The sequence below is a fragment of the Limulus polyphemus genome, unplaced genomic scaffold (genome assembly GCF_000517525.1).
Source record: "Limulus polyphemus unplaced genomic scaffold, Limulus_polyphemus-2.1.2 Scaffold177, whole genome shotgun sequence".
In the NCBI taxonomy this organism is placed as follows: domain Eukaryota; kingdom Metazoa; phylum Arthropoda; class Merostomata; order Xiphosura; family Limulidae; genus Limulus; species Limulus polyphemus.
The window spans coordinates 692,965-703,941 of record NW_013665787.1 but is presented as its reverse complement, the minus strand read 5'-3'; the positions used below and the strand labels follow the sequence as shown (position 1 = coordinate 703,941).

Sequence of the window (10,977 nt, the reverse complement as noted above, 5' to 3'; positions counted from 1 at the left end):
AGGTAGCTCTCGTGTAGCTTTGTTACATATGTTATGAAATCTTCTGAATGAAATACGCACCTATAGATAAAAATAATCCTATGGCTAAGGCCCACAGTGGTATGTTTGCTGGACTTACAATACTAGAAACCGGGTTTCGATACCCGTGGTTGGCAGAGCACAAATAGCTCATTGTGTAGTTTTGTTCTTAACTTCAAACAAACAAACAAACCTCTAGCTAAGTTAAAAGGTGCGGCTACAAATCTCCTTCTTAGCCTGTTCTCTATCAGAAGGTGTTGAGAACGAATCTAATGCTTCAGTTTGGTGAGGATACGGCAGTCCTTAAAGAAGTGGATCTAGTGGGGAAGATTGCTTCACAGTCAAATGTTTTTGCCGGTTCCAGTTTTTCTGGGATACTAATCAGGCCTTTGGCCATTCACCCGCACCTCCTGTGTGTCTATATCTTTTTTTCTTATAGCAAAGCCACATCGGGCTATCTGCTGTGTCTGCCGAGGGGAATCGAACACCTGATTTTAGCAGTGTCAATCCGAAAACTTCCCGCTTACCTCCTGAAGATGACATTTTTTGAGGATGATGAATTTGAAGTCGAAACATTCTCAGATGAACCAAACCTTGAAAATCATATCTAAAAGTAACGTTTACTAAATATTGCAGAGTACGATTTATTAATAGAATATTAGAAATGACTTCAAGAACTAAAAGTCTAGTGGTTCTCATTCAAGTATTTTAAACGAAAATATTAATACAATACTAAGATTGCCTAACAAAGTGGTCTGTGAATATTGGACAATTTTGAGGAATTAATGATGTGCATAAAATGTCTGTCTTCTTTAAATGGCATTGCTTACCATGTCCAGAATAATATTTTTGAAATTCCTCTTAGATGCGTTTATACTTCTTGTTCTTGGTAAACGTTTTAACACTTTTAAGTATTTGTTACATTCTGTAATTTGTTGAACTTTAGCTTTTCTAAACCAAGGAATTTAACTTAGCACATGATTTTTTTCTCCATTTTTTAAAGTATTTTATTGGAATCTAGAGAAGCTATTCGTCTTATTCGTTATTCTGTTTCGAATTAGTATTCTATAATTTAAACTGTTTCATCTTTAATAAAGTTTGACTCACTGTGTACAGGTTGTGGTAGTCTTAAACACAACTTTCCTCACGTGACAAAATAAGAGTCTGAATCAAAAGGCTTAAAATAAATATAATAAACGACAAAAACAATCTTACGTTATTGATTTGAATACTGAAAATTAGAGAAACTATTAAAATAATGTTATGCACGTAATTAACCTTATAACAGCAAATGACCTTAAATTTAGATACCAAATGTTCAGTACTTCAAAGTAACTATTATTGATCAAAGCCAGTAATCTACTTTCCAGAATTTGATTAGTATGCAAAATGCTACATTATGAGTTATCTGTGCTCTGCCCACCATGGGTGTCGAAACCCGATTTTTAGCGTCATAAGCTTGCAGACTTACCACTGAATTGCTTAACGGCTCAGAATTCGGACTTTTTGAGTTCGCTCTAGTATATTCGAGTGATTTTTGGACTTCTATACAGGTTTGCTGAACTAAGGTTATCATTTTCGTATTTTATACAAAACATCCTATAAGGAAACATCTTTATATCTTTTGGCCTTAACCACCACAATAAGCCACTCAGCCATCTCTTGGGCTAATAGCTGTGGATCTTCTATTCAAACTAAGTATACCAAGTAAGTTTGAACTAATTGATATTATGTCGCTCTTAATACAGTGATGTTATTTTGTAAGCTAGAAAGGGTTTGTAATAATTAAGAATGAAGAGTGCCAGTCTTAATTTGGAAGTAATTTACCCAAAATATGTTTTGGATATATCAGCGATTATAAAATGAAATCTTGCTACACACAAATAACACAGCGCTAATCACTAGTCCTGTGTTACTTACTTAACATTTAGACAACTTAGTATTAAATATTACGTAGGTAATTCATTGTTATGTTACTTTGCTTTGCTGTTTATTCTAGAATAGTATCTTAAAGATATGAACTAATTAATTATATATATATATATACATACGCATACTGTTGAACAATCATATAGATACGCAATTGAAACTTTCAATGTATTTTCTAATTTGTGTATTTTTCAGAAGCGTTCAGTTATGTTGCAGGAAAAACTACTTAATCTATTTATAAAGAAAACCAAAATATGTATGGTATTTCCAAACGTTAAATAATTCGTATATAAAGTTAACATAACTGGTGTATGTGTTTATTTAGATCGTTTTGAAGTAATACAAATTGTGTTGTTCTACTGCAGGTGTTTGCGTGGGTTGCTGTTTTTGTGCTTCCTCTGAACGCTGCTATCAACCCTTTGTTGTATACCCTGTCAACAGCTCCTTTCCTTAGTCCAGCTCGAAGCAGAGTATCCAGGTTCCGATTTTCTCTTATTAACTCAATGAATGGTGATTCTCAGAAATCCATCATTGGTGAGCGTGATGTTTTAAATGTATTTTTCCTGCTGTTGTTTTTAGAAACTTACATATCATTAGAACCAATGAAATAATATTGAAGTTTATGCTCCAAAGAAATGCGTCCATGCTTCATTATCATGAAAGACAGCTTGGACTGTCTTTGCATGGCTAACTAGGTTGCGAAAAGTTCACTTTAGTGCAGCAGAAAATATGATATCAAATGTTCGAGTACAAGAGAGTTAAGCCTACTTACGCTGCTTATTATGTAATGAAATTAAATGAAGAATCCATAATTTATTTTTTCGAAATGTATTTCACATTATACGCTTATAAAGATAAAGCCACTTCACTACGTTGCCCAGGAAGCTGTCGTAATTAAAAAGCCAAAACCTTTTTATTACAAAAAAAGGAAGGAAAAGTAACTTAAACAATTTAATGAATTCTTTTTGAAATGAAAAACACTATATACACGCTTTCATGTGACATAAAATTTAGAATATGTGTGTAATTGAACTGGAAACTTGAAAACATTCGAAACAGAATTGAGGTCAAATTAGTGATTGCAATATATTATATATCTACTACAAAATGTTTAATTAAATTACACGACATTAAAAAAAAGCGTTATTGCACTTAAAATTTATCACTATAATACCATGTTTTGAAACTATGGGAAGCTAGCTGAAGGTGGAGTAGTTTTGAAGCGTAACGCAAAACTGTTTTTTTTTATTAAATGCTATTTCTTTGCGAGAGCTACACCAAGTGAAAGCGTTTTATAGACTTTTACAATGAATTTAAATTCATTAAAAGTTAAATTTTTTAAGGAAATATTGTACTACAGCAATATTAGTGTGCGCTTTTCACTTGTACTTAAAAAGTACTGTAAGCGGTAACATTTGCTTAAATAATAATTCAGCCTTTCTAGTTTGAAATGTATTTTAATAGTTTTTAAACGGATTTCAAGGATCACAATCCTCTTCCTATTGAAAATTTATTTAATTTTACGATGTTTAAGATTAACAAAAATTGAATCTTTTGTAATATAATAAATGTCTTCAGAGGGTTTTGTTTTCCAAATTAATAATACAAATTTTTTGATGCTAAAGGTACAATCCTTAGGAAAAATAATAAATACTTAAATACTTTCGTATTTACTTTCTATCAGTTTTACGGGAGCCGGATTCTTTACACTAGGTGTCTGTGACTTGTTGGCGATAAATTTAAACAATAAACGGACACCACACAATCCACTTGTTTTAAAATTATATATTCAAAATAAGTCAAGCGTATCTACAAATATTCGTTACACTGTTGGTTATCACATTTGTATCCAGAGCTTTAAATAATTTTCTCTTTTTCGTCAAAGTCCACACAGACGGGTTCAATTACTTTAAAAGACCCTATGAGAAGACAAATTATTCTCCTCTACTCGGTTATTACAATACAAGGCTGTGATACTCTCTTTAAAATCACCACTATAACTTTTGGTTACCACAGTTGTATCCAGAGCTTTAAATAATTATTTTATTTTCGTCAAATTCCATACAGGTGAATTCAGTTGCTTTAGAATAGCCTTTGACAAGACATATTATTCTTTTCTATCTTTTTATTACAATACAAGACTGTGAAACTCACTTTAGAAATCGCCCGTTACAACTAATTCAAACACAGTCCAAAATCACTTTTACTTTCACTTTCACTAATTTACTTGCACTAACTTGATCGCCTATATATATATATATATATACTGCCCAACTGAGGCCTAGAACTTTGTACAAACTATGAGACGTTATGATGTAACAATACTCAATGAAACAATGAAAAAAGTTAGAAGGTTCTACTAACATGACGCAATAATATAACAATCACCGACTAGTGAACTACATAACGTATGATTTGTACACAGTTACGTAAACAAACCTGCGATAAATTATCGCTTCTATAAATACAAAATTTAACACTCGCGCTTTATAACTATCAAAATCACAACTCTAGCAATATATTTAAATTAAACAGTGGTGTATGTCTAATACTTTCAGTGTGTTGTTCCCTGCAGCTTGATGATATATAATATTCAAATTCAGAGTTCGATACCCGTGATGGGAAATCACAATGAGTCTTTTCTGTAACTTTGTGCTTAAAAACAGACAATTTGATTGTTTTTGCCCTAAATGTTTGAATATTGGATTAATCGCTAATATTTTTTTTGAAGCTGTTCAGTGCATCTGGTGCACAAAATGAAATATATGGTTTTACAGTGTCCTTGCCTGATGTTCCTGCACGGCCTAATCATGCTTCTTCCTTACTGGATATCAATGGTGAAGTTGTTCCTTTGCGTGAGCTCGTATCTACTCGCCAAGAAGAACGAGAAGCGAAACATCATCTACGGCGCCATCTGGCAATAAAAAGAAACACAAATGTTCATAATCTCAAACCTTCACGGCAAACATACAACTTGAGAAAGAAGAAATATTCTGATGTGTGACCAAAGCTTACAAACGTTTCTTATAATCTTTAAAAAAAAAAGATACTTAAATATTTTTTTGTAAATTCATGAAACCTCATTTAATACAGTTACGTTAAAAAATAAAGTACTTGAAGCTCAATAACTGTAAATTAATAAAAATTAATAACATTTGAAAAAATGTTTTGGATAAAATATTAGTAGAAAAAAAAATCACTCATCCAACCACGATTAGCCACATGTTCAAAAGTATCAATAACAGTTGATAATTTGTTAAACTCAGAAGATGTATATTGATAAATGGCTAAGCATTTCAGAGTAAGAACTACTATTGTATTTTATGCATTTAATATACACTCACTGGCTATCATATTAGGTCCTCCAAACACACACATATTTCTAGTAATGGGCATGTGATGTGTCATATGGTTACGCATGTCTATTACGTGCAGAAACGTAGTGATGCCATGGCTAGTCTGAAAGACAATGGGTATGAGAAAGGGTTTCTTCGACTCCATAAAAGAATTATATTGAGGGCTGACTATAAGGAGTATCGTTATCAAAGACAGTTTCTTAACCGGCTGTTCAAAGACGTTTGTTATCAAAGCCTAATTACAGCGACAATAAAAAAAGTAAAAAAAAGAAAAGAAATATATTGGACAGATTTTTTAAAAAGCAACAGTCATCAGATTGTGTTCTAGTAGATCAATTTCTTAAATAATGGTGAGGATTCGACAATATCGATCTGATCGTACTATGCACAATTGAGTAATCGACTGTGCTCAAATTATCAATATTTGGTTTGAAGACTATGACATTGACCTCCGTCATCTTCTTTAGCTAGCGTAATCACGGAACTTCAATCCGACTGAGCATTTCTGGAATTATCTCGAACGTATTCGCCACTGTGATCCTCTGGCGACATCTGTGAATCAATTCCAGACTATACTTTTTGACGAATGTTCTACAATCATACCCGACACCTTCCTTAAGCCCAGGCGATTATCGAGGCAAAAGGTGGTCCAACCCGATATTAGGAGAGAGATCCTAATAAAACTGGCGGTTAGTGTATAAATTAGATTTCTTAAAGAACATTTCTAACTCTCTGAATTTCAAATAATATTGTTCTTGATATTGTTAAAAAAAAATTTGCAAAAATGTTGTTCTGTTTCCGACAGCTATGTTCATGTTCCCAAGTAACAATAATATTATTCTGTTTCCGACGGATATATTCATGTTCCCAAGTAACAATAATATTATTCTGTTTCCGGCGGCTATATTCATGTTCCCAAGTAACAATAATATTATTCTGTTTCCGACGGCTATATTCATGTTCCCAAGTAACAATAATATTATTCTGTTTCCGACGGCTATATTCATGTTCCCAAGTAACGTTACCGTCCTTCTTACCCTTGTTTCTATTAATATAGTTTTTAGTACGCTTTTACTCTTCAAACGAATTTTTCGTTCTTAATTTACTTTTATAAATTACTGAAGGCGCTATTTACTACAAGTTATATTCAGCTGTTAAAAAAGTACACATATATATATATATATATATATATAATTTTTAGGAACGCTGTGAAGCCTAAGATACTCCTTCATAGAATATGAAACAACAAACGAAGAAATTGTAATGGTTGTTTAGATGCTGGTATAATATTTGATAAATTATTTATAATTCTTACTACTGAAATGACTTTTGTGTTCATTCATTTCTGAGTAACAGAATAATGAACAATTATATTATGAAGCTGTTCAGTCCCTGTATCCCTTTCTTCAGTATGTGGCACATGGTAATAATATAAAATATTGTAGAAAATAGTTGTTTGGTAATTAATGTTCCAAATACCGATACAAATATTTAAAAAGATAACAGAGTTGCTGTTGTCACAATAAAAGATTGAGAGAATGTCTTAAACCTCCAGGTAAATTCGGTTCTCAACTAGCATAATTATGTTTTTCAATGTATTGCATCTAGTTATAATCAATTCTCAACCAGTATAATTACGTTTTCCAATGTGTTACTTAAATCTATAGTTTAAATCGGTTCTCAACTAGTGTAGTTATATTTTCCAATGTGTTTATTAACCTTCTAGTTAAAATCGATTCTCAACCAGAACAATTAACTTTTCAATATGTTGCCTAGACTTCTAGTGAAATCGGTTACAACTAGTGTAATTATGTTTTCAATGCGTTGCTTAATCCTCTAGTTAAAATCGATTCTCAACCAGAAAAGTTAAGTTTTTCAATATGTTATCTATACTTCTAGAGAAAATCGGTTCTCAACTAGTGTAATTAAGTTTTTCAATGCGTTGCTTAATCCTCTAGTTAAAATCGATTTTCAACCAGTATAGCAACGTTTTTCAGTGTACGTTGCCAATATAGCTTCCTTTCTCATTTAAATACAATTCACAAATTACCATAAGTCCTAACTTTACTAAAGTATTCTCTGACACTTACAGGATCAAATGTTTATTTATATATATACTGAATAAAGTTAACGAATGGTTTGAACTATCGGTGTAGATCGGATAATGAAATTATTAAAAAATTGACTTCTCCATAATTTCAACTTATTTGTTATGTTTCTTTTTAAAACGTGTTTATTCATTGTTATCTATACAAAGTATATTATAAAGAAGTCCGAATCACGATGTGGTTTGTTTTTGTTTAGTGTTGTTGTTCGTACTTTAATAATTTCAGACATTTTTTCATTATTATATAATACACATGTGTCTGTCAAACAACACAACGTTTCACCTTCCAATGTATGAGTTGTTATATCAGTTAATGAACTTATTCTTCAAATTAGTGTTTTTGTTAATTAATTTTATTATTTTTTCAAACAAATCGTATTGTATGCCATTAAGATAAATCATTATTCTTCATTTTACTGCAAGTTATTTAACGTCAGAGCTTACAGTAAATAGGTAAACTAAAGAAGTAAAATACGCTCTCAAATATAGGATAGACATTCAGAAGTTGCTCTCAAATATGGGATAGACGTTCAGACGTTGCTCTCAAATATAGGCTAGACGTTCAGACGTTGCTCTCAAATATAGGATAAACGTTCAGAACTTGCTCTCAAATATAGGATAGACGTTCAGAAGCTGCTCTCAAATATGGGATAGACGTTCAGACGTTGCTCTCAAATATAGGATAGACGTTCAGAAATTGCTCTAAAATATGGGATAGACGTTCAGACGTTGCTCTGAAATATAGGATAGACGTTCAGAAGCTCCTCTTAAATACGTGGAATATATATATATATTTCTAAATCAACAGCATATATACGAAAATTTGGAAATATTTACTATAGGTATTTGATGTGTAAACTGTTTACATACTACAACTGGTGTGCTTGCTGAATTTAGTATTATTACAAGGAGTATGTGAAATTAGCATCAAAATTAGCTTATTGGAATTGAACATTAGATTTGTAATTACATCTTGTAATTAAAGTATATCCTACCCTTTTATATTTTAAATGTAAATATTATTTATTTTCCCTTAAATTAGAATTTATTTTTCTAGGTAAGCTAATGTTCTCAGTTTTTTGAACTATTATGTCTAAATGTAATTGTATTATGTGATTAAAATATGTGTATTTCCTAAAACGTTAACAGAATGGAGGGGGAATAAAGGGAAAACGCATCGGGTTAACAGTTCATTGATTCATGTTATCCCCAACGAGGCGGTGAGTAACTTTACCAAAATATTTGAGCCGATCGTACTCGAACTATGAACCTGAGGATTTATGACTTGCATTCTGTTGCTGCGCACTTTGGATTCGTGAGTGAACTTTAAGAGTGACTGTCAGATTCCACTATTCGGTCAAATAAGAGTAATCCAAGAGTTGGCACTGGGTGCTATTGACTAGATGCCTTCCTTCCCGTCTATAAGCTCAAACTTAGGGACGGCTATGAGCAAATAGATGTAGTGATTCACATATTAACACTGCTCTTACATAACGACGACTCAGAATTATGCCCTGAGTTTGATTTATAAAAATAACAACAATAAAGAAGTACAGTAAACTCTTATTTGAGTTCGATTAAGCAAATATGGGATGGAGTGTACATAGATTGTAAAAATTAAGTAAAGGAAAACATATTAACGTTATTTTGAACAGAGATATGGTGCTGGTTCTCTTGACGAAGTTTCTAGTAACACCTGAATAATTAACCTATTAGTGCATACAAATTTACGTTATATTAATAAATTGAAAAGCATATAGATAAGTAATAACAAATATTTAAGTTTTGCTGACTGATATCCATTGTATATAGTACATTAAAAATGCAATAAAAATACATAAAGATACCAATACTGAAAAGAAAAACATACTGTTTTCAATAATTCTATCAATATGAAAGTAGATGGGGTCCAACCTTCCTAATGACCTTCCTAATGTCATCCTGTATTATTGTGTCAAGGAACAAATACACACGTATATTGTCGTTTATGTATACAGATAACCAGGAGTTATATCAATATTCTTATTAGCCGCGGCATAGCGTCTCACAGAATGGCTCCGAGTTGTTATTTTCTAAGTACAAACTTTTAAGCTCATAGCTCCGTCATCTCTTGACCGATTTGAGATCTAGTTACAGTTTTGGACTCAGGAGGTCAAATCGTTTCGACTGATTATTTGACCACGCCCAAGCTCTCATATATTAATTTACCATAATCCTGCCTAAAAGAATTTCAATTTGGTAGAGATCCTGATGAGTAATAAAATCAAATCGGGTATACGCGCGCCCCACGCTTGGTATTGCTGGCGCACAAAAAATTAGCTAATAAAAAGGGGAGAAAAAAGGTCTCATAGATTAATTTAATCTAATCCTACCTAAAATAATTTCAAGTGCCTCTTATTTTATTTTCAACAGCTTGATGTTTAGTACGTGTTTGTTTTTGTTTTTTTCATTTAAACTGTTATTTTTTTAGGTTACTAACATATTATGACGTCTTCAGTATTTATCATTTAACTGAATTCTGTAATATACTCCTGTAATACACCTCCTTATCTCTTTTTCGTTTCTAATATACAACGAATTGTTCGAAACGACTTTAATACCTAACATCTGTGCGTAACGTCGGGCACATGCTGAATAAAACCTATTGGTAGAACTACTAATATAGCTTACATATAGCTTATTGTTTGTTTACCTTTGGATAATTAGTTTTCACACACACAAAATAAACAGAAGAGAACTTCAAAGTTTCAATTGCAAATCAAGTTTCATGTGTTTGTTTGCTTGTTTCGGATATTCACACAAAACTACAACAGAGTTTTTTTTTATGCTAACTGTTCCTAATTTTCATCTGATATGCTAGTGTAAGGACACCTAGTCAATAGCACCCACTCTAACTCTTAAGTTACTCTAATCAAATAGTGAGATCTTACCATCACTTATAATGCACCCACGGCCCCAAAGTGCGGAGAGCGATTTTAAGGCAAGCAAACGCCAAACATGGACCTTCTGATTTATAGTTCGGTATGTTAATCACTAGGCACGCCCGTCTGAGACTTATTTCTCTGCTAGTTCAATGCACTTGTAAGACATTCGTAAAGCTAACCCGTTTTTCTAGTGTTATATGGTGAGTGATTACTATAGCTATAACACTTATTTCTCTGCTAGTTCAATGCACTTGTAAGACATTCATAAAGCTAACCCTTTTTTCTAGTGTTATATGGTGAGTGATTACTATAGCTATAACACTTATTTCTCTGCTAGTTCAATGCACTTGTAAGACATTCATAAAGCTAACCCGTTTTTCTAGTGTTATATGGTGAGTGATTACTATAGCTATAACACTTATTTCTCTGCTAGTTCAATGCACTTGTAAGACATTCGTAAAGCTAACCCGTTTTTCTAGTGTTATATGGTGAGTGATTACTATAGCTATAACTGAAATAGACCTAACGAATCTTAAACCCCAAGGAGAATTTTGTGCGCACATACAGTTTTTTTATTAAGTAATTTCAAAAGATTGGGTTTGAAACCAACTAAAGGAGCTTCGTAAACTCTGTTTAGCACCTT

The 10,977-nt window shown here is 32.2% G+C and overlaps 1 protein-coding gene across 1 annotated transcript in view; it reads left to right on the top strand.

Moving 5' to 3' along the window:
* Positions 1-4,951, top strand: part of LOC106478065 (G-protein coupled receptor GRL101-like) — a 43,006-nt gene extending 38,055 nt beyond the window's left edge. Inside the window, exons 12-13 of the mRNA XM_022381580.1 lie at positions 2,313-2,501; positions 4,679-4,951. Coding sequence (XP_022237288.1) covers positions 2,313-2,501; positions 4,679-4,951 — 462 coding nt within the window. The remainder of the gene's footprint in view (positions 1-2,312; positions 2,502-4,678) is intronic.
* The last annotated feature ends 6,026 nt before the right edge of the window (positions 4,952-10,977 follow it).